Raw genomic sequence first — 25,185 nt, forward strand, 5'->3', positions numbered from 1 at the left:
TGCTCCGAAGATAAGTTAAGCAGTATACAGAAGTAAATTGTGAGATTTTCATTTCAAGTAAGCAAACTGCTGATGTGTTTACTTCTCCTTCCTCCTTAATGAGAGAGAGAAAAAAAAAAGTGTGGAAAACAGAGGAGGATATCATTAGTAGACAAGCAATTGTATCTGAAAGAGATATGGCACATAGTCTGATAAAAGTGGCAGAAAAACCAATCAGAACTTAGCAGTTTGAAAGCAAAAATAAGGAAAGCTAGGTACTTCTTGAAAAGCAAGTAGAGCTTTCCCAACAGATTGCAGAAAACCTCCATGCTTGTGTTTAGAAGAGAGAGGCCAAGGGCACAAACAAGCCCAGATCTTCAAAAAGAGATGGACCAGTGTTCTGCTGGGGCTATGCAGAGCTAGCAGCTGCAGCGGACACCTCCAGCCCTCGGTAAGGCCTCGGTAAGAAGGAACTGTTTTCTAAATTAAGTTGAGACATTTCCACAGTAGATTTGTAATATGGGTATCAGACAGACACAAAAACCAAACAGCACAGCAGCCAATTACGGGCTATCACAAGTACATAAAAAGAGAAACAACAACAACAACAACAAAAAACCCCAAAAACCAAAACAGGCTTCACTGAGCACTAGAAATACCTAATATTCTCTTCCATTAAGGTTATTTCTATATCCTTTCTCTTTGACTCATGGAGAGCCAATGTGCCACATCCTTTTCTATCTATGCCTGAAATAGGAAGAGACACAGGGCTGAGTCTTGCTTCTCAACTGAGAAGATATACTCATCTGCAGAGCACAGCAGACCTCCGTCATTCACAGCTGCCAAGGGAGGTCCCACCACCTTCCAAACCAATGAATCCAGACTTGCATTTATAACTACGGATAGACAACAAACACATAACAAAAGGTGAAGAAATTCAACAGCCTAAAAGATATGCCGAACCTAATTAAAGCTCTGTTCTAATTACCAGCTGTATGTGAAATACAGAGGATAGAAGAACATGTTAAATAACATGATTATATAATCAGCCAAAGACAAATTCTGCTAAACAAATGACCCAGTGTCTTCAACAAATCAGTGGTGTAGTAAGAGGGAGGGGGAGAGATTATTATACATTTAAGAATCTTAAGAACTAAAGTGTAATAAGTAAACTTTAAAATTTGATTCAAACAGATGTCTTTTTACAGTTGATTTTAGATAACTGAAGGAGGAATAAGTTCTGATATTCTATTGTACAGTAGGGTGACAACTTTGTGTCTTATGTAATAGCTAGAGCAGGGGCTTTTGAATGTTTTTGCCACAAAGAAATGATAAATATATGAAGTGATTGATACATTTACTACCTCAACCGGATTATTATACAACATGTATATGTATCAAAATATCAGATTGTACCCCATAAGTGTGCATAATTACAACGTGTAAATTAAAATAAAATTTTTAAAAAGATAATTGGAGAAAATAGAGTATTAGTAGGAATTCAAAAATTACTGTTGATTTTGTTGGATGTACTAATGGTGTTATGGTTATATATTAAAAAGTCCATACTTGCTAAAATACTTACCAGTGAAATTATATACAAACACATATGATTTATAAGATTTGTTTAAAAAGACTATTGCCAAAATGTAAAAAATGGTAAAGGCAGATGAAATAAGGACAGCAAAATGTTGCCAATGAGTACATGGGGATTCATTCTACTATTTTCTCCAATGATGTTTAAGTTTGATGGTGTTCATAATAAAAAGTCTACTAACCAAATAATGAATTATGAAATAGAAAAAGCAAAGCAAAGAAATCTCCAATTAAACAGAGATGATGTAGGAAGCTGGATTTTTTTTTTTTTAATTCTAATTAGTATATTTGGTGAGATTTGACTGAATACTGCATCCATAAAAATAAGAACATGCTCTATGAAAAGGGAAAATCACAGAACAAAGAAAAATTGCTTAAGATCAAAAATATGATGGCTAAAATTTAGGGGAGAAAGAAAAATTAGCAGAATGAGCACTATGGAAAACTGAATTTGTGATTTAAAAGACCAAAGTGAGAAGTTCTTCACAGAAACTATAAGAGAAAAGTGGAGGTCTAATATCCACTTCATAAGAGTTCCAGAAGTAACAGACTAAAAGAAAAATAGAAAAATTAGCAATACAACATTTCTTTGAGAGGAAGAAAACATTCAACATTCCAAGCAGAAATATTGAAAAAATAATCAAAACATTCTGGTAAGATTTATGAATTTACTATATATAATTCTCATCATCCAAAATTTGTGGAGACCTGTTTCTGGTTAACATATGATCAATTTTGGTAAATGTTCTACATGTACTTGAAAAGAATCATATCCTCTAAATCTTGGTTGCAATGTCCTAAGCTATGTTTCTGATGAGCAAAACTTTCAGCCAAAAAGTAAAATCTAGACTTAAATTACTTAGACTTACACCCTCAAACAAATGTAATATAATTTATTTGTATTTAAAATTGTAAACCTTAGAGGGAGGGGAGAGGGAGGTTTCGGTAATGGGCCACAATAATCAACCACATTGTATAAAATTTAAAGAAAAAATAAATAAATAAAATAAAATTGTAAATCTTAGTATGAAAGACTATAAACCTGACTTCTAGAAGCAGTATACTGTGTTACTTATTCTGTGTAGACATTAATTTTAAATAGGAATTAGTTCTACAGGTCATAAATAAAAATCATTAATTACTCTATATCTGTACATTCTGTAACCACTCACTTTAACTAACCTAAGTTTAAATTATCGTATGCAGATTTTATATATTAAATGAAAAACAGAATGCATCATAAATTTTAAATCCAAGGTAGATGATACATAAATGGCTGGCTAAATACACCATAAGTTAGAATACAGAAAACACACTGCAAAGCTTTAAATGTATAAGAGCATAAATGGACTTTTTAAATCAGGCTCAAACAGAAACTAATCTATAATTAAAAGATGGGGTATAATTTCAAAAATACAAATATTTTATAGAGTAAAAGTAACAGGTGGGCAGGAGAAGAAAGAACCTCAGTGCAAGAAACATTATAGTCACCACCTTGGAGCAAAAAGATAAGAGAATAAAACAACACTCAATAGTAGACAGTCCTATGGCAGTATCTTTGGGGTTCCCACCAGGCTGCCTGCTCCTGTGGAAAAACACTTTACAGGAGAGGGCATGCCACAGTGCTATAAACCTGGTGTAACTGTAGAAAAATGAAGTGTAAGCACTTCTATGTTTGATAGAAAGAGGATCAGAAAAGAGAAAGAAATGCCAAAAGGAATGAATGTGTCACAACTCCAGGCAGGAAAACAGGTAGGAATTGTGAAATCACAATTTTAAAGTCTTGATTTAGAAGAGTAGCAGACTGAACAAACAGGCTTGAGCCCAAATTTAATATCCTCAAACTCCGCCTCTATAATTTGGAAAACAGAATAAAAGCACATTATTTATCTGGTAAGTAAAAGCCAGGAGCTATACTAAAAAAGTGACTCACATCTTAAAATTCATTTAACTGTTAACACAAGCAGATAGTATACACTCACTAAATGCTTATTGAATTTACACCAAATGTCATACTAATCTTGGTCCTACATACTAATTAAACAGATACTCTTCTTTGAGTAGATGAAGTAAATATGGACCATTAAACAATATATGTATTACAAATCTCAGGCTATCCAAATGGTAAAAAGAAGTGATAAAAAATATAATGTATGCTTGGGCTTATAAATAATAGGTGTATTGGGGTCTCTGATAATAAGAGAATAAATTAAAACAGGGCCAAGACGCACATGCTTAACTCTGAATCCTATCTTACCTTCTAATAGTTCCTTCAGAAAAATTGCCAAAATCCTGATATTCTGACCCAAACTCCCAAATCTAGAGAAAGAAACAAGTTAGTGAGTCTCTCTATTTGTTTCTTCTCACTAAAGGGTAATGGAATGAGGTGTGAGAGAGAAAATAAAAACATTCATTTTCAGTTGACTTTAGTGTATGGTGAAAGGTGTGGGTCTGGTTTCATTCTCCTGCATATGGATATCCAGTTATCCCAGCACCATTTGCTAAAGAGGCAGTCTCTTCCCCAGTGTATAGGCTTGGTGCCTTTGTCAAAGATCAGATGGCTGTAGGTGTGTGGGTTGATTTCTGGATTCTCTGTTCTATTCCACTGATCAGTGTGTCTGTTTTTATGCCAGTACCATACTGTTTTGGTTATTATAGCTTTATAGTATAATTTAAAGTCAGGTAGTGTTATGCCTCCAGCTTTATTTTCTTTGCTCAGCGTTGCTTTGGCTATGCATGGTCTTTTGTTATTCCATATAAATGTCTGGATAGTTCTTTCCATTTCTGAGAAAAATGTCTTTGGAATTTTGATGGGGATTGCATTAAATTTGTATATCACTTTGGGTAGTATGGACATTTTCACTATGTTGATTCTTCCAATCCAAGAGCATGGAATATCTTTCCATCTTCTTGTATCCTCTCTAATTTCTCTCAGCAGTGGTTTGTAGTTCTCATTATAGAGATTTTTCACATCCTTGGTTAACTCAATTCCTAAGTATTTTATTTTTTTGATGGCTACTGTAAATGGGCAGGCTTTCTTGATTTCTTCTTCTGCATGTTCACTATTGGAGAATAGAAATGCTACTGATTTTTGTGTGTTGAATAAACCCTGAAACAATAAAACTTCTTAAAGAAAACATAGGAGAGACACTTCAGGAAATAGGACTGGACAGAGACTTCATGAATACGACCCCAAAAGCACAGGCAACCAAAGGAAAAATAAACAAATGGGATTATATCAAACTAAAAAGCTTCTGCACAGCAAAAGAAACAATTAACAGAGTTAAAAGACAACCAACAGAGTGGGAGAAAATATTTGCAAAATATACATCTGACAAAGGATTAATATCCAGAATATATAAGGAACTCAAACAACTTTACAAGAAGAAAACCAATTAAAAAATGGGCAAAACAGCTAAGTAGGCATTTCTCTAAGGAAGATATACAAATGGCCAACAGACATATGAAAAAATGCTCAACATCACTCAGCATCAGAGAAATGCAAATCAAAACTACACTGAGATACCATCTAACCCCAGTTAGGATGGCTAAAATCCAAAAGACTGTGAACGATAAATGCTGGCGAGGTTGCGGAGAAAAAGGAACTCTCATACATTGTTGGTGGGACTGCAAAATGGTGCAGCCTCTATGGAAAATGGTATGGAGGTTCCTCAAACAATTGCAGATAGATCTACCATACGACCCAGCTATCCCACTGTTGGGAATATACCCAGAGGAATGGAAATCATCAAGTCGAAGGTATACCTGTTCCCCAATGTTCATCGCAGCACTCTTTACAATAGCCAAGAGTTGGAACCAGCCCAAATGTCCATCATCGGATGAGTGGATACGGAAAATGTGGTATATCTACACAATGGAATACTACTCAGCTATAAAAACGAATGAAATACTGCCATTTGCAACAACATGGATGGACCTGGAGAGAATTATATTAAGTGAAACAAGTCAGGCACAGAAAGAGAAATACCACATGTTCTCACTTATTGGTAGGAGCTAAATATAAATAAATAAATTCACACACACACACACACACACACACACACACACACACACACACACACACACACACACACACACACACACGCACAAAAACCGGGCGGGGGGGAGACATAACAACTATAATTCTTTGAAGTTGATACGACAAGCAAACAGAAAGGACATTGTTGGGAGGGAGGGGTGAGAAGGAGGAGAGAGGGAGGTTTCGGTAATGGGCCACAATAATCAACCACATTGTATATCAACAAAATAAAATTAAGAAAAAAAAAAAAAGAATCACACACACCATCGCTTGGAGGAAAAAAAAAAAAAAAAAAAAATTCATTTTCAAACTTGAGAAGGTGAGCAAAACAGGGTCCAGAAATACTTTGTTAAGAAAATTACAGAAAACAAGACAATTAGGTCCACAGTTATAATTCCATATAGAGGTAATAATTTCCAAGTGAAAGCCCTGCCCCTTTCTCTTACTAGATACCCCCACCCCAACCCAGAGAGGAGACTGGAAAAGTCCTTTGAGAATCACCCATAAGAAAAGGATCACAGAGTAAGAGTTCCAGAGAAAGAGACTACATAGAGCAAGGTATGGTAAATACGCCCAGCCACTGTAGTGCTTACTAGTACAGAGGAACACATCAGCCAGGAGCACCAGACACTTGAGGAAAAGCCTGCAATGTGGCCAAAGACAGAGTCCACGAAGAAAATGCATTATGTTTAAATACATTTTGAAGGGATTCTCAGTTCTCTTGAGGTACTGGGGGTTGAATTAGCGATTAATACATAAATAAAAAACAGGGCAATGATGTGCTACAGAAATAGTAAAATGTGTAAAAGAAAGGAATGCAATTATCCTACACTACATTCCTGAGCTAGGAATAATAGTTAAGAAAAGCATAATAATGTAAAAGCCAAAGTTAATCAAAAATGGTAGTAACATGGCAAAAGAAAGTCTATGTGCTGGCAAATGCACTGGGCACCCAGAAGGAACGTGCATGTCTGCAGGAGGAAGAGCTAATGATGCATCTTCCATTTTAGGAAGGTAACAGTTAATATCTACATCTGAAAAATCAAGAAATAACAGTATAAACATACTACTTAGAAACATGGACAGAGTTGAAAGCATTTGTCTTAGGGAAGTAGGAATCAGGAATAGGGTAGATACAGCTCTGCTGTTTTTCATTAAAACCTTGTACTTCTATATAAGTTTTTGTTTGTTTTTGGTGGCTGGCCGGTACACGTTCTACATAAGTTTTAAAACTATGTACGTGTATTATTTTGACACAAGGAAAATGCCAAAGAGTTAGATAAAACTAGTTTGGAAATAGAACTCTCCAAAATGACCAAAATTTAAAGAAGTTCTGTTACTCTCTTTCAAAAAAATATAAAGCAATTTCTCAACCTTCTCCCCTTCGTTCCCTCTTCCTTCTCTCATTTTGTATGTAAGGAGAAAAATGCTTAACAAATTCTGCCACAACTAAAAAGTGAAACTGAAATGGAGAAGAAAAATGAACCCCCTAGCAGCAAAAACATTTGCATCAATTATTAAGGAACGATTTTCAGAGAGTTTTTAATAGTGGCTAATAAATGTTCAGGGGAAAAAAAAAAAGCTCCATTTCATACATCTAGAGAAACATATACCATTTTTAATTTAAGGTTCTCACAGAAACATATACCAAAAGGAAAAGACAGAAGAAATGCTAATCAAAGTAATGGTAACTTACTACTTCATGAATGGATCTATTGAAGCCATCATCTTCTGTAAGAATCAACAATATTATAAGGGCCATATACACATGGTGTGAATTTCTTTCTTCAACATGATACAGAATCTCAAGAATTGGTAAAACCTAAGGAATAAAAGTTATAATTTATTATTTCAATATTTTATTATGAGACCAAATGTTTCAAACATTTATACTTTTACTTGGTACCTTTTGCTTTAATATCATAATTACATTTTTCTTTAGAGAAAAAAACATACAAACCAGCTTCTGACTGAATGTACTTCCCATATGTATACCAGTAGAGAAATTCATCACTAACTCTGTGAAAGTATCTAAAAGTCTACCCAACATAAAGGTTGGATATGCAGAGGCCATTTAGACTCATGGTTTAAGTTTTAATAAGTCACACCACCTTCCCCAACCTAACCAAATAGGGAGCGGTGGGAGCATAGCTGTTCAGAAATTAAAGAATATTTTATGTGTTTAGCATCACTTGTACTATAATGCTAATAAGTAAAAAACATATTTCAAATAAACAAACAATTAGCCTATCGCAACCCAAGGTGCATTTTTTCAACGTGTATATTGAGTTTACTCTTCAGTGTATCTGAAGCATTTCATTTATAATCCTGTTTATATATAGACCTATTTAGTTTATTTTGGGTTTTTTTGGACTGGTAAGGGGATCGCGGCACGCTGTGGTCTGCACCACGCTCAGCCAGTGAGCGCACCAGCCATCCCTATATAGGATCCGAACCCGCAGCCTCGGTGCTACCAGCGCCACACTCTCCCGAGTGAGCCACAGGGCCGGCCCCTATTTAGTTTATTTTGAATCACTACTTTCACAAATTCAACTTGTTCATTCTTTACTAACTAAGGTAAGTAGATTACTAAAAGTGTCTACTAAATAGGGGCAGGATAACTACATGTCTTATGTGAAACTACTGTGAACACTATCCACTGAATGCTAGAAAAATGAACAAAAAATATATAGTCTAAATCAGACAATAACCTGTAATGAGTAAATCGTTCATATACACAAGTTCCTAAAGCACAAGCCAGTATATAAAGCCCACAAAAACAGGATTGTACACCCACACATCAGGACCATACATGTTTGGGGAGGCACACGTACTGTAGGAGACTTCTAAAATGTAGCCCTGAGTGTTTTATTCTTTTACAAGTCGTAGCTGGAACTTCTTCTGTATGAAGTTCGGTGCATGAGCTTTACTACATTCCAATAACTCAGTTACCAAAAGTCTTTGCTCTTTTTCATATGTATAATCCTGGCATTCTTTCCTTCTGACATTATGTCAAATATAATACACTGTACTCACATTCCACATTACCTAATTAACATAGTTAGATTTCATAGCCATTTAATTGAACATCTGTTTGGTTTACGGTGTCTATGTCATGTTGTTCTTTTTTTCTGGCTAAGCCTGTAATAAACATATCATGACCATAATATGTAACACCTTCAGTACCTAAAATGTTCTCAAGACCCTGTACTTTACTTGACAAGATAGGCAAGTAAATGGTATTTCACACAAACAAGTAATAATAAACAAGAGTAAGCAATGAGTACAATGGGCTTACATCAGAATAGCATTTCAATTCTTCCTTTCAAATACTTTTACTGAGATATAAGTAATATAACACACAATCCATCCATTTAAACTGCACAATTCAATGGTTTTCATAAATATGTGTAAATCACTACAGTCAATTTTAGAACATTTTCATCATGTTAAAAAGAAACCCCATACCCTTTAGCTGTCACCACCCCCCACACACTAAACTCAAAGGGACTACTTTACGTCTCTATAGGTTTCCCTATTCTGGACTTTCACATCAATGGAATCGTATATGTAGATTCTTGTGACTGCCTTCTTTCACTGAGCACGTTTCCAAGGTTCATCCATGTTGTAGCATGTATGAGGAGCTTATTCCTTTTTATGCCAAATAATATTCCATTGTATAGACATACCACCTTTATCTGTTCTTCTGTTGATAGACCTTTGGATTGTTTCTAACTTTCTAGCTAGTATGAATAATGCTGCTGTGAACATACAGGTACGAGTTTTTTTGCAGACATACTTTACATTCTCACCAGTAGTGTATGACAGATCAAATTTCTCCACATCCTACTCATCACTTGTTATCTTTTTTATTCTAGCTATCATTCTGGGTGTGAAGTGGTATCTCCTTGTGGTTTTGATTTGCATTTATCTGATGACTAATGATGTCAAGTATTTTTTTTTTAATGTGCTTATTATTCACCATCTGTATATCTTCACTGGAGAAATGTCTATCCAGATCTTTTGGTCATTTTTTTAATTGGGATGGCCTTTTATTATTGAGTTATAAATGTTCTTTATATATTCTAGGTACAGTCCTTTACCAGATAAATGGTTCGCAAATATTTTCTCCTATTCTTTGGGCTGTCTTTTCACTTTCTTGATGTTGTCCTTTGAGGCACAAAACTTTTTATTTTGATGAAGTCCTATTTATCTGTTTTCCTCTGTCAATCATGCTTTTGTTATATCTAAGAATCATTTGCCAAATCCAAGGTCATGAAGATTTACCCCTATGTTTTCTTCTAAGAATTTTATAGTTTTAGCTCCTTTTAGGTCTTTGATCCACTTTGAGTTAATTTTGTATATGGGGTGAAATAAAGACCCAACTTTATTCTCTCACAAGTGGCTATCCAATTACATCAGCACCATTTGTTGAAAAGATTATTCTTTTCCACATAGATCTTGGTACCTTGACTGAAAATCAGTTGACCATAGATATATGAGTTTATTTCTGGACTCTCAATTCAATTCCACTGATCTGTTAGGTCCACCCTTGTGCAATTACCATACTAGATTTATTGCTGTTGCTCTGGTAAGTTTTGAAATCAGGAAGTGTGAGTTGTCTTACTTTGTTCTGTTTCAGGATCACTTTGACTATTTTGGGTGTCTCACAATCCCACATGAATTTCAGAATCTCCTTGTCAATTTCTATCAAGAAATCCACTTGGATTCTGATAGGAACTGTGTTGAATCTGTAGGTCAGTTTGGCAAGTATTACCATCTTAACAATGTTAAGTGTTGTGATCAATGAACGTTCGGTGTTTTTCCATTTCTTTTAACAATATTTTGTAGTTTTCAGAGTATAAGTTTTATACCTCTTTAGTTAAATTTATTTGTAAGTATTTTATTCTATTTGATGTTATTGTGCATAGAAATGTTTTCTTAACTTCATTTTCGGATTGTTCATTGCTAATGTATAAAAATACAATTTATTTTTGCATATAGATCTTGTATACCGATACTGTATCCTGCAACTTGCTGAACTCTTGGTTGGTTGTGGGAGAAGAAAACAGGAGTCATAGCATCCAGCTTTTGCCAGATGCATGGATGGTTCGCTGTTACAGAGAATAGAGGAGTAAGAGGAGGAGGAGTAGGTTGGGGGCAAAATGAGCCCAATTTTTATATGTTTGGTTTAAGGTGTCTATGAGACAGCCACTAGAGAGGTCTGGGGCAGCTAGATACATGGGCATGAGACACACGAAATCAGCACTGTAACAACAGAATGGGATTTGATCAGACATTTTAGGCAGAAGTTCAGAGAACAAAAGACAGAAAGACAGAATCCTGCAGCAGGACACATTTAAAGGATAAAGGAAAATAATACTTAAAAGATAAAGAACAGCAGTAGACACAGGTAGGAAAACCAGCAGAGTACAATGGCCAGAAAGTAAAGATGCACATGTGTAGGTGCATGGACTGCATGCTTGTGTCCCTCAAAACTCTTGTGCTGAAACCCTCACCCCCAATAGGATGGTATTAGGAAGTAAGACCTTTGGGAGGTAATTAGGTAATGAGGGTGAAGCTCATGATGGGATTAGTGCCCTTATAAGAGACAGAAGAGAGCTTACTTCCTCTCTCTCTCTCTACTATGTGAAGACACAGCAAGTAGACAGCCATCTGCACAGCAGCAAGCAAGCCCTCACCAGTTACCGAGTTGACTGGAAACTTTATCTTGGAATTACCAGCCTACAGAACTGTGAGAAATAAATTTCTGCTGTTTCAGCACCCAGTCTACGGTATTTTTGTTACAGCAGACAGAACTGACCAAGATGCGGGGGTTGGACAGTTTAATGAATAAAGAGGCAAACAGTGTCAAATGCAGCAGAGCGGTCAACTAGGACAGTGAGGAAACATGCCCAATGGACTTAGTAACAAGGAGCTGCTGGTGAGGGAACTGTGGGAACAGAAGTTGGATCACATCAGGTTGAAAACTGAAACAGTAAGTAAACTAGTGAAGACAAAGACTATGGCCCAAGCTTCAGAGAAACTTGGTCATGAAAAGGAAAAGGGGGGAAGGCTAAAAAAAAAAAAGGTATTTTTCCTTCGTGATTGTTATGTAAGAATCACACTCAGAAAATAAAGCACTATTAGTCCATCTAAAAGAAGACATGAAAAGCCTTCTGTAATTTCTTCTGATAATTTATGACAAATCATAGACTGCATGTTACTGTAAATATGAATCTCATTTCTAGGAATCTATTCAGTGAAGCTTTAAATTAGTAAGATATCAAAATGGCATGAGTTGCATATCCGCAATATTTGTGTATGCCCAACACCTGACCCAAGAACAGAAGACAGGTAGAGGCCCAAGGGAAACAGCGGCCAAACTTCTGCTTGACTAACACAAACAGAAATTAAAATGGTGACTGCTTCTTCTCTGAAAGAACACCAAATGGTGGGTGATGCCAGTGCAGCAGGAGGGCCTGGGCCCTAGGGGCCCTGAAATGAGAGGCCACGGAGGCCTCTGAGGAGGCTTCAGCAGCAGCACCCAGGGCCAGCATCATGGCCTCAGTCTGTGGAGCTCACAGAGGCAAAGCTGAGGACAAGAAGTGAATCCCCATCACCAAACTGGACCACTTGGTCAAGGGCATGAAGATCAAGTCCCTGAATGAGATCTATTTCTTTTCCTTGCCCATAACGGAGTCTGAGGGCTGGCCAGTTGGCTCAGTTGATTAGAGCACAGTCTTGTAATACCAATGTCACGGGTTCAGATTTCCTTACAGGCCAGCCACCCCCCCCACCCCCCCAAAAAAGAAGTCTGAGATCAATGACTTTTTCCTGGACCATCCTTCAAGAATGAGGTTTTGAAGATTACACTGGTGCAAAAACAGACCTGTGCTGGACAGAGGACCAGGTTCAAGGCATTTGCTGCCATCAGGAACTACAATGGCCAAGTCGGTCTGGGAGTTAAGTGCCTCAGTGAGGTAGCCACCACCAGGAGCCATTACCCTGGCCAAGGTCTCTATTGTCCCTATGTGGATAGGCTACTGGGGTAACAAGACTGGCAAGCCCCACACTGTCCCTTGCAAAGTGACATGCCACTGAAGCTCTGTGCTGGTGTACTTCCTCCCCACCCCCAGAGGCAGTGGCATCATCTTGGCCTCTGTACTCAAGAAGCTGCTGCTGATGGCTGGTATTGATGACTACTACACCTCAGCCAGGGGCTGCACTGCCACCCTGAGCAACTTTGCCAAGGCTTCCTTTGATGCCATCTCCAAGACCTACCATTATCTGATCCTCAACCTCTGGAAGAAGACCAAGTTTCTCTATCAAGAATTCACTGACCATCCTGTAAAGACCCACACCAGAGTCTCCATGCAGAGGACCCAGGATCCAGCTGTGGCTACAACAAAGGATTTTTATGCAAGAAAAATGTAGTGAATTAATTAAGCTTGTTTAAAATTTTTTAAAAAAATGACTAACTCATATACCCCCAGCTAAAGAAGTTATAATTGGTTCAATGTTTAAGTGACTATACATTACTTGTCCAGAGTCCTTCCTTTAAGGAACTCCCCTTTACTCTTGTGGCTATTGTGGCTTATCATCAAGAGGGCCCTTTTCCATAACGATTGGTCAAAGAAGTAGGCACGCAATCCAAGAAAAGACTACTGGAGCCATTCATGATTTTTTTTTCCCCCAGCACTACACTCTACTGAGTGAGCTAACCGGCAAGCCCTCCTTCATAAATTTTTTATGGATGAATAGTAGGTATATAATTTTTCTTCCTTTTATCTTATGAGCTGTAAAATGGACATATGCCCTAAGCTGCTGGTGGCAATCTCTCTCTCATTTGGAAAGAGTACGCCTGAGAATGAGGCCAAAGCTGTGGAAAGCAGAGGCAAGGAATGGAGAGACAGAGCCTGGACAGTATCACTTAGCCCCTAGAACCAGCCATGACAGAAGCCAAAAGTCTTCACAAATTTTTCATTTGTGCAAATACATTCCCTTTTCCTTAAACTGGGTTTGTTATTTACAACTAAAAGAATCACGACTATTTCCAACGTCTAGCTACTTTTCTAGATAGACTTCTTTGCTTGTGATGATAAAATACAATAATAAGTATGCCCATAAAGTGCTTTTCTAAAAAGTACACCCTCTTAATTTCTTTTCTTGATATTTAGGCACTGGGATTCTTCCCTAGACACTATTCCTAGACACAAAAAAATTTAGGAGTCAGTGTACTGTTATTCTAATAACAATAAAGATAACAATAAATTCTTAATGCCAATTAAGAATGTATCACAAGAAGTTATACCAGATTAATGAACAGTCTTGAGTTAAAACAAGTCAAATAGCAGTGAGTCAGACCATCAGTAGGAGGGATTCAAGTCAGTCAACATCTGTCACAATAGAAGCAGATCTGCCTTCAGTCTTAAAAGAAATTACGCAAAAAAGGCATTCTTAGAAACACCGTGCCAAACATTACCTTCTTAATATCAAAGGCAACAGAATAAAAGAATCATTAACAACAACAAAATCAGATCAACACAGTAAATTTCTTACTGATAAAATATTTTCTAATCATAGCATCAACAAATTTATTACAGAAGGCAAAAGGACAGCTAGGTACATATATTAAGAAATTATCAAAGTAATCTACGCAAGAAAATTAAAACAAAACGAAAACAAATAAACAAACCCCATCCCACCCCACCAAAAAATTCAAAACAAAATCTTTTAACTTTTCACTGGTGTATGTCATCAAATACAGAGACAGGTATATCATGAACGTGTCAATACTGTGTTTGAAGTAGACAATATATAGGTAACTACGGGCTTTTAATGCCTTCATAAAAATGTGAACATTCCTGACACAGCCAGCAGCTGGCTGACAGCAACAGAACGTCCCCTCTATGCCAGTTTTTACAGAACTCTCCAGGTATTTGGTAGCCATTTTTTCAGAGTTAAATATAAAATATTGTGTAAATAGTGAGAAAACATGGAATGTTAGAATTCACTGAGCATATTCTAATCTACACCAGAGTGACACACAGAACAGAAAGGACGACGAGCCTGTCTCCACACCAGCTACATGTGGAAAACATTGTCTTAAATAGCAAAATAGGATGTTAAAGAATACCACTCCTGTGAGTAAAAACGTGTCAAGAGAAGACTTGTTTCCTGATGAGGATGCACCATCTTATATACCAATGTCCTTACCATGGAACTTCCTAGAACAGGTGATGTCACAGGTTGTCTGCCTGTTGCCAACTTTTCCATTAGAATACATCATACTTACAATTGTCCCTGCGCTTATACACACCCATCAGAAAACAAGTCTTCTCTTGACACGTTTTTACTCATAAGTGCAGTATTCTTTCACACTCAGTTTTGCTGTTTAAGCCAGTGTTTTCACATGTAGCGGGTGTGGAGACAGGTTCATCGTCCTTTCTGTTCTGAGTGTCACTCTGATGTAGATTAGAATATGCTCAGTGAATTCTAATATTCCATGTTTCCTCACTATTTACGCAACATTTTATATTTAATTCTGAAAAAATGGCTACCAAATACCTGGAGAGTTCTGTAAAAACTGGCATAGAGGGGACATTCTGTTGCTGTCAGCCAGCTGCTGGCTGTTTCAGGAATGTTCACATTTTTATGAAGGTATTAAAAGCCTGTGGTTATCTATATATTGTGTACTTCAAACACAATATTAACACACTGGTGAGGTAGTTTCTTTTTCCTCATGGAAACACTGATGTTTGCACATTAGTTACAATGGAAATCAATGACTGCTTGTAAGAGTTTTCATCTATGAGCAAAAATTTGGGAACAAATTTCACTCGCATAGTGAAAGATAGTGTACATTTAAGTGATATCTGGCAAATGTACCTTAAGATAACTATAACACTCCAGGAATTCAGTGCAGATAGTCCTAAAGTCTAAACCTGGCAGAGGATGGGACACTTAGAAAGCTGAGTTGAAAAATCACTTTCCTTTAGGCCATTCTCACGAGGAATATGCTGAACTTGTGCCATTACATGAACTTGTTGGACAAACACTTAGCAGCTGGAAGGGATCGAAAGAATATAGAAATCTCCTTGAGAATTGCAGAGAGTATTACTTGGAGGACTTGATCAGGCTAAATCATGGGTAGTAGAGGCTGTTAAAGACTTCAAGGACAGGGAGGCTTGTCAAGCCAGCTGGGGATGCTGCTGTGATCTGTGCTGTGAGGCCACCTCTATGTGAGCTATGTTTATACACTGGAGAAACTCATACCCTCTGCCTGTACCTGCCTGTCATCTCCCTATCAATCGCTCAGCCATCAGCTCTGTGGCAACCAGGCAAACATACTTACCCTCTTGGCAAAAGAAATTCTTCTTCAAAATATCGTAAAATACAAAAAGCATGTAACGTTTAGTATGATACTTACAAGATTTTCCATGTCCGTGCGAGCCAACATGTACGTTCTAATATTACTATTCTGATGGAGCAATGTGTACAAGAGGAGAGTTGCTTGATCAGATGTCTGCTGTTCACACAGAGCCGTGTACAAGCTGTTAAAGTTGATCTGGAAAGCATGTGGAATTGACGAGGGGAAAGGACTGCTATCTGGAATACAGAAAACAAAATTTTAAAAAACATCAGTATTTTCTGGACTGTCCTGTTAAAGAAATGTGTACAACTCAATTACCATTAGTTTTATGTACAGTCACTACATTTCAGATTCAAAATTTCAATTAAGATTTTGAATTTACTTTAAAAATTACTTGAAGAATTAAGTCATATATTTGGACTTTGTTAGTATTTTCCCAGTAATATGGATGAAACGAATTGGCTATAAGAATATGAAGTTAAATAAACAGAGCTATAGAGATAGGAAAAAGGCTCTCCAATAGATATAATTTAACCAGGACATTGAGATGCTTTGTTACCAAAACTAAATGACCACCAGTCCTAAATAAAAATATCTACAGCCAAAGAATACAGTTTCTAAATAAAATAGAAAATCCTCTTATAAGATAGGCTTGAAAAGAAAAAACTGCCTTAAAAAAGCTAATTTTCTTCAAATGAATAAATCGTGGCTGAAGTATTCAATGTTATTAATCCCCTTATGAAGAAAATGGCTGAAAAAAATAGAAAATGGCTAGAATAACATATAATTTAGCAAGTTCTAAAATAATATCAGAATGAATATATATATTCAACATTAGCTTCTATAATGGACAGAACATACCAAGCCTAAGACAACTATTAGAAAACTTCTATAACTTTTTCATTTAAGGGAAACTTAAACCTGACTGCAACCAAGAAACTTTTGAAAAGCATAAATCACAGCCCATACTGGGAAAACTCTTGATATTCCAAAACTGACATAACCCCTTTCCTACAATTAACTGGATTTCCCTAGAAAGTGAAGCAAGCAAGGTTAGGAAGTAAAAAAGGAGATAAAGACAGGTTCAATTGACTCAGTCACAATGTCATCAAATAAAACATTGGAACATGACAGCACAAGAAGCTCTTATTTTTATGCATTTGAAAAGTAAATTCTGAGAGTTTTTTTAGAAAGACTTTAAAACACAGAAGCACCTCCAAAAACAAAAAAACCTGCTTTAACATTTCTGAAAGCTGTGCTCTGTGGAAAAGAGATGTTCCCAATACAATCTTTGACAACACAATCCTATGCCTCTCAAATTTTCCTTTCCAAACTTTCTATTTGTAAGAAGAAAGCATCTAAAAATGCCCTCAATTTGACTACACAGTGCCCTCATTTTTCCTTCCACATTTAACATATAGGTTATTTTCTCAATCTAAACAATTTATTTTTGACACTTAAAAAAATAATTCCTTTGTGTGACTGACGTCATATTTTTGCAAGGGATGGCAAAAGGAAGTGTTACCATTTATAGTGAGTATGCAAACATTACAGAATCTACAGAAGATTCACTGGAGGAAGATTCTGGATGCTTTACACTTCTTTACAATGGTAGCAAAGTAACATATTCACCAATCTGTATTATACCTAACCACAAATGGAGCACGTGTGTTGTATGTATGTATCCACAACATCTATACATTACTTGTTAACAAGTGCTATGAATTAGCTGTTATACTAAATGATTGTGTGTGTTATCTCTTATTTAATCCATACAACAACCATGTCATTATTCTGATCACTTTTATAAAGGATAAAAGAGAGGCCTAGACAGATTAAGTAACTTTTCCTAGATCAACCTCTGCTGTTACCACTACATTACATTGCTTTCTATAATAGCAGCAATAATTTAGTGAGTCTGTACTATGGTAAATGCTCATTTAATTCTTATAAGAACTTTGTGAGGTAGAGATTATAATCCTTGCTTTACAGATAAGCAGTGTTGAAAAAAAGAAAAACTGGGATATGAACACAGGTGAGTCTGACCCTAAAGCCAACATTCTGAATCACGTACTACCTGGTCTCCTAAAAGATGACTATCCCAAGCAAGGTTCTATCCTAAATACTAACATTTGGCCTGAGCAGCAAAAGCAACAATCATACATATCATATACTGAATACTCGCTGTTGCAAAATCTGAGCTAATCATTTTAAAACCTTACCTTGTCTGATATATATACAAATACTATTAGGTAATATTATTTCCATTTTATAGGCAATGCCACTGCAGCTTACTGAGATGAAGCAAATTATCAGAGGTCTCACACTCTGGAGTGACAGAGGTGTGGTGTGAACTCAAATCTGCTTGACTCTAAAACTTCCTTTTTTAACCACTAAGCCACACTGTCACCAAAAAAAAAAAAAAAAAAAAGAGTATAGTAATGGGAATAGAAAAATACTACCAGATAGATAAATTTTCATTTTTTATCAAATTGTGATTGATTCCCTATTGCTCCATGCTATGGTCTGAATATTTGTGCTCCTTTGAAATATGTGCTGAAAATTTAATCTTCCGTGATAGAATTAAGAGGGGCCTTTAGATGATTAGGTCATGAGGGCTCTGTCCTCGTGAACAGGATATTAAGGTCTCTATGAGAGAAGCTTCACACAGCATTCAGTCCTCTGCCCTTCCAACCCTTCCACCATGGGAGGAACAACATTCAAGGCGCCATTCTGGAAGCACTGATCAGGCCCTCACCAGACACCAAACCTGCTGGTGCCTTTATCTTGGACCTCCAGAACTGTGAGAAATAAATTTCTGTTCTTTTTTGATTACCCAGTCTAAAGTTTTTTGTTATAGCAGCACAAATGGACTAAGATACCCTGTGAACGATAATACCAGAAATGGCAAAGTCACAACTAACTTGCACACTCAGCCACTGTCTATAGGAAACATATATTAGAATAGATCTGGAAAGGAACATGGCATTGATCATCACAAGCCTTAAAAATGTTCCTACCAATAACTGTGCTTCTCACCCATCTTAATTATATTAGTGTTGAACACATCTTGAAAATTTAACTACTGTAGTGATCTCGCTTTTAGAGTGTAACCTTTTGACAAGAGATTACTCTCTCAACATGGGAATAGCTGCTTATATTCTACTTTAGGGGTTAGCAAATTACAACCTACCACCCATCTTGGAAATGAAGGTTTACTGGAACACAGCCACACTCATGTGTTTATGTATTATCAATGGCTACTTTCATGCTACAAGGGCAGACTTAAGAGGCTGCAACAGAGACCATATGCCCCCCTAAAGCCACTGTCCCTGCACAGAAAAAAGTTTGCTGATTTCTATTCTAACTTTTCATTCTATAAAACTCTAACTGGAATACAGACTTTAAATAAAAATGTAAAACAACTTATCATTTGGGGTTTTCCAGGTTAACGCCTATCCCTAACAGGTAGTACAGACTGATCCAAATTAAGCACATGCTGGTTTGATTATCTTTGAAAGAAATGTAAATTTAAATGGATATAGAGGACCACGGCCGCCTTTTAAGATTTATTTGACCTTCATGAAACTACTGACAAGAAAATCTAAGATTTCCTCATTTTTAACCAATATGAAAATATGCAAATTGACACTCATCTCCCAAACTATAAGACAATAAACAATATAAAATAAATAATACTCTCCTCATTAGAAAGAATATTCAGAAAAAAAACTGCACCAACCTTGTGTGTTCTTAAAGGATATAATGGCCTGTCTGTAGGGGTTTGGTGCATCTGGAGCATCTGTCAGGTTGGCCAACACCAGCAGAAGCAAGAGACTCTGGTTGGCCAGAGGGGAAGAAAGCTCTGGAGTGACAGCTGCTTTGCTGCCCACACCGCCTAGTGTGAAGACAGTCCAGAGACCAGCTTGAGAAGAAAACACACAGTTAGGATGTACAACTACCAAGACGAAGAATGTATTTCTGTACAACATTCTATACTTTTTGTTTAAAATTGTGAAATATCACTTTTCTGATTATAAAAGTATCATTCCCTAGTCTCATAATTCCACTTCTACTTCCCATAGATAACCCACTATTTAAGTTTATTATAAATCTTTCTAGATTTTTTTACATATAAAAACTATAGATAATCATAAGAAAATTTCATGTACAATTTTATACTAATATATCTGAAAACAAATAAAATATAAAAATATCTAAGAAAATACAAAATACCAAAATTGGTCAAAGAAGAAGAAAGCCTGAATGGACAAATACCTTACAAGAGTGGAAAATGGAGTCAAAGAGCTAACCCTAAAAAACAAACCAAGTCCAGATTTATTTTACAAATAAGTCTGCCAAACACAAAAGAACAGATAATTCTCATATTATAATAAGCAGTTCTGAAGTATAGAAAAAGAATCACAGTTACACAACACATGTGACAAGGCCAGAAAAATCTTCTGTTACAAAAACTAGACAAAGACTGCATTGAAAACAAAATAGAGCAATCGACAGAGATTTTTAGATAGCCTAAATTAAACAAAAGCAAAAGGAAATCTAGTAGGAAAAATTGGTTAAAAGAACAAATGCATAGTGATCAAGAGGCTTTGTCTCCAAAACACAATAATTTCTCATCATTTAAAAAGTATTATTTCTCATTTAAAAAAAAAAAAAGGAGAAAAAAATATGGTCAACAGATAAAAGAAAAAAAAAATTTTTTTTTTAATGTAAAACCTATCCATAGTTCAAAGAAAAAAAAAAAAAATTCTTACAAACCAGAAAGGGGAGGAAACTTATCCTTGGTTTCTAAAATCACTCTAAGCAGAAATCCATAGTGGTCAAATAGTGTAAGTATTCTCATTAATATCAACATTAGCACTGTACTGTTGGTGCTCTAAGCAAAAACATTAAGACCAAAACAACAACAACAACAAAAGTTAGGAAAAAATTTTCATTATTAGCAAGTGGTATGATTGTCCACTGAAAAATGCAGTGCCATTAGCCACTTTGCATTGTGCTGTAAGTATAAAATACACAGTGAATTCCGGAGATGTAATAGAAAAAAAAAAAGAAAAAAAATGTGAAATATCTTTAATGGTTTTTATATTGATTACATGTTGAAATGATAATATTTTAGATATACTGGGTTAAAATACATCATTACATTTACTTTCACCTGTTTCTTTAAAAAAAATGATGACTAGGACTTTTAAAATTACATACATGGCTTATACTATATTTCTATTGGACAGAGGTGCTCTAAAACATCAAAGACAATCAACTGACACTCCACTACTAACATACTGCAAGAACTGACAGAAGATTCTGGTACAGTTCTATGGCCATAAGATCGACAACAAAAAAAAAGCAAAAGCTTTATATACAAGCAATAAGTAATTATAAAATATATTTAATTACAATCACAATAGCAAAAAATCCAATAAAATATACAGGAAAAAACCTAAAACATGTAAGACTTTTAAGCTGACAATCACAGAACTTGATAGAAGGCCATATAAGATCTCAATTAATGTAGAGACATAACATGTTTCTGGACAAAAAGATACAGTATTGCAAAAATGTAAAATCTGCCCCTAAGTGAATCTAAAATTCAGTATAATAACTATCAAAATACCAACAGGAATTTATTTGATGTTTTGTAGCACCATATAAATATTATTAGATGAAAAAATATATAAGAAAAGAAAAAAATTCTGAAAAAGGCTAACCTGGGGAGGTATGCTCTCACTCACAGGCAAAATTTTTATAAGGCTATAATCATTTAAAAGTATGATCTGGCAATAGTGTAGACAAATAGGTCAACAGAAGAGACCTGTGTTCTGCATAGTACCACATGTATTTCTGAATTAAGTTTATGATAAAGATAGTATTCCAAATCAGTAAGGAAAAGGACAAAATTCTATAAATGTTCTTGAGACAATAAAATTTAATCATTTTCCAAGTATTTAATTATAGAAGTATGTGTATAAACCTTGCTAAAGAAGGCTTTTTCTTATGCAAGAAACAAAATTCAAGAAAATATGACTAGTAACTTGACTATGTAAAAATTAAACACTTTTAAGTGATGAAATATATCATAAAGTATAAGACAAATAACAGACCAAGGAGAAAAAATTTGAAACATATATAACAAAAGGATTTAGATTAAAAAAAAAAGATCTCCTACAAATCAATAAAAATTCCAAAATAAAAATGGGCAATAAAAAGAAAAATACATACATATAAATTGATCATGAGAACAGAAAATTTTTTCAAAGACTGATTACACACAGTATTAGTAAAGATATAGAAAATTACCAACAGTAAGAAACCAAACTGGTACCGGACTTTTGAGGATATTTGGCAGTTCTCATTGAAATTTAAAATGGACACTTTCACCAATCCACAATTCTTTTTTTCTATGCTAAGGAACACTTGAATAGGTACACAAAAATGCACGTATAGGAATGTTTATTGTAATATTGATAATGGTCAAATAATGAAAGCAATGTAAACATTGACCAGTAACAATGATAACATAAACTATGATTGATCCATACCATAGAATATAATTTTAAAAGGTAGATGTCTATTCACTAACAAGGAAATAACTTTAAGATACACTGTTAAGTGAAAAAAGAAGTGGCAGAAAAATTGATAACAATTTTAAAAATCACTTATCAAAACCATATATGTATCTATGTGTATACAGCCATATATAAATACATTTAGGCCTGGACGGTTAGCTCACTAGGGAGAGCATGGTGTTGTTAACACGAAGGTCAAGAGTTTGGATCCCCATACAGGCCAGCCACCAAAAAAATAAAAATATAAACACATTTAAAAAAAAAAAAAAAAAAACAAGAAGGACAAAGTGTACATCATACCGGTAACAGAATTTACCTCCAGAGAACGAAATGGGATTGCATAAAATTCAAGGAGGACTTTTGTTTTATTTGTATAGTTTAAATATTTTACAATAATAATATATTCATTTATTTCTTTTAAAATAAATGTAAAAGAATAAAATTAGAGCTGGTTGGTTAGCTCAGTTGGTTACAGCATGGTGCAACTAACACCAAGGTCTGCAGTTCAATTCGTACACTGGCCAGCAAAATTAATTAAATAATTAAATTAAAATAACAGAACAATATACACCCCACCAGTATATCATTGTATGGAATATGGAAACACTCATCAGTACTTATGTCATTAATTGTAAAGGGTTAATTATGAAACAGTACACACATACAAATAATATGCCCTATTTGCTTGAAAAACTTGCAAATATACATATCTATGCATCTAAATCCACCTACAGGTGCCTGGCATGGTGCACTGTTGACAATGGTCACTACTAGTCATGAAGAGGAGTGACAGTGAAGGTGGCTTAAAGAGAGTCTGACATTTTGTTCAGTGTCTTACTCTATTGCTTGACTATATTACAACATAGATGTAATATAACTTAACTTGAGCATAACTTAAGCAATTAAAAAACAAGGAAGGAAGGAAGGAAAGGAAAGAGGAATATTCCTGGTCACCACCCCCAGAAAATGTGATGCAATACATTTTGGAACCAGAAACACAGCCCTATAATTGTTTTTTCCAAACAGCTTTATCATTCGTAGCTCAGTCTTATAATTTTTATTTTAACAAAAAAACTCCTGAAAATTTTGGAGGGAAAAATTACCAACATGTTAATATTGATTGTATCTAGAACAGTGGCAATGATTGTGAGATTTTGCTTTAGTCTTTGCACATGTCTATTTTTTAAAATTACTTATTACAATGAGTAGATGTCATTTTTACAAAAACACTTTTGTTAAAGGAATCAAACGCTTCTATAAAGAAAATGAAAAAAAGTACAGCAAAATAAGCAACTGATAAATTTTATTTCCCCTGAACTAACACAGATACTCTTCATTTCTTCTTTACACTGCAAACAGTTCCCTGTGAACATGTGTTCATTTCCATTTTGCATTTTTTATTGAACACACAATATAAACTACCTCATAAATAACCTATGAATATGTCATTTCTTATATAATTGTGGACCTACACATCTCAAGCTTTTTCTATGATTTGTTGGAATGATTTTACTATTAACGTTTAAGAAGCTGTTGTTTGGGGGGCAGGGAATATCCCCTACCCCAACACAAATTCCAGAGGTCTCCAGAGGAGTATACCAGGAACCTCAAATCACACATCTCACATCAACCTTCAGTGCAGATAAAAGCAAACTTGAGGCAAGAAGGATTCTTTTTTTTTTAAATACAGGAAGAACTTTAAGATGATTGAGGAAGACAAGAAAGTTTCTGTTAAGTAGTGTGCCCCCTCCTTTTCATTAGGAAAATTTGGATAAAAATTATTAATAATTGATAATTACATTTCGCAAATTTTAATTTTATTCAAAACAATGTTCATAACATAGTTGAGAAACTTGAGACATTTAATAAGAAAATCAAAATTATATAAGTACAGTCAGTGGACAAGTATTAATTATTTGCTTTGGGATCAATTGGTTGTTGATCTGTGCTGCTTTTTAAAATTTTAAGTCACCTCCTTCCACTCGGAGTATGCTCCATGACTGACGCCTATGTCCATCACTGTGTGTTCCAGGATGACAAGCAAAGAAAAACACAACCAGAAAGTTCAATCTGCAACAAACATAATCACAAAATTCTCTCCAAGAAAAAATCTGTTTTTTTAGATTCTCTTCACAGCTGTTCACCTTCATTGCAAGGAGAAATAAGAGGTAACGACCACTGGCAAATTTCATAAACAAAATCCTGCTTCTCCTTCAGCACAACTTCACTGTCCTTCCCCTGCCCGCTTCAAGTCTTTCCAAGAGGGCTGAGAAGCTGCTTATAACGCCAGACAAACTAACATTTTATTGGGAAGCTTCCCTATCTTCTCCCTCTGTCCCCCACCCCCACACAGTCCTCCTTCCTTTGTCTGGTAAATAGTACAGCAATGCTGCCTTTCCTTATAGGGAGAAATGAAGCAGACTGCCATTGCCTACATTGTAGTTTAAACTGGCCCATAATACTGGACCAGAATTCTTCCAAAAGTTCATTTCTTTTTGCGGATCCAAGCCTCTGATCTATGACCCAAGAATCCTAGTGGAATTGCGTTTTCCTGTTGGCAAAAAAAATTTTCTCTCCACCAGAAAAATAAGGGAAAGTTACAGTGT

The 25,185-nt window shown here is 35.5% G+C and overlaps 1 protein-coding gene across 3 annotated transcripts in view; it reads right to left on the minus strand.

The window, feature by feature from the left end:
• The window catches only part of DYM (dymeclin), a 389,485-nt gene that overhangs the window by 215,617 nt on the left and 148,683 nt on the right, over positions 1–25,185 (minus strand). For 2 of the 3 annotated variants that reach the window (XM_063076499.1, XM_063076500.1), the window contains exons 9-11: positions 19,732–19,914; positions 16,047–16,225; positions 7,311–7,436 (exon numbers count right to left, since the gene is read on the minus strand). In XM_063076499.1, coding sequence (XP_062932569.1) covers positions 7,311–7,436; positions 16,047–16,225; positions 19,732–19,914 — 488 coding nt within the window. The remainder of the gene's footprint in view (positions 1–7,310; positions 7,437–16,046; positions 16,226–19,731; positions 19,915–25,185) is intronic. The other variant, XM_063076501.1, reaches the window with a different exon arrangement.

The sequence above is a fragment of the Cynocephalus volans genome, chromosome 13, assembly GCF_027409185.1.
Source record: "Cynocephalus volans isolate mCynVol1 chromosome 13, mCynVol1.pri, whole genome shotgun sequence".
Taxonomy (NCBI): domain Eukaryota; kingdom Metazoa; phylum Chordata; class Mammalia; order Dermoptera; family Cynocephalidae; genus Cynocephalus; species Cynocephalus volans.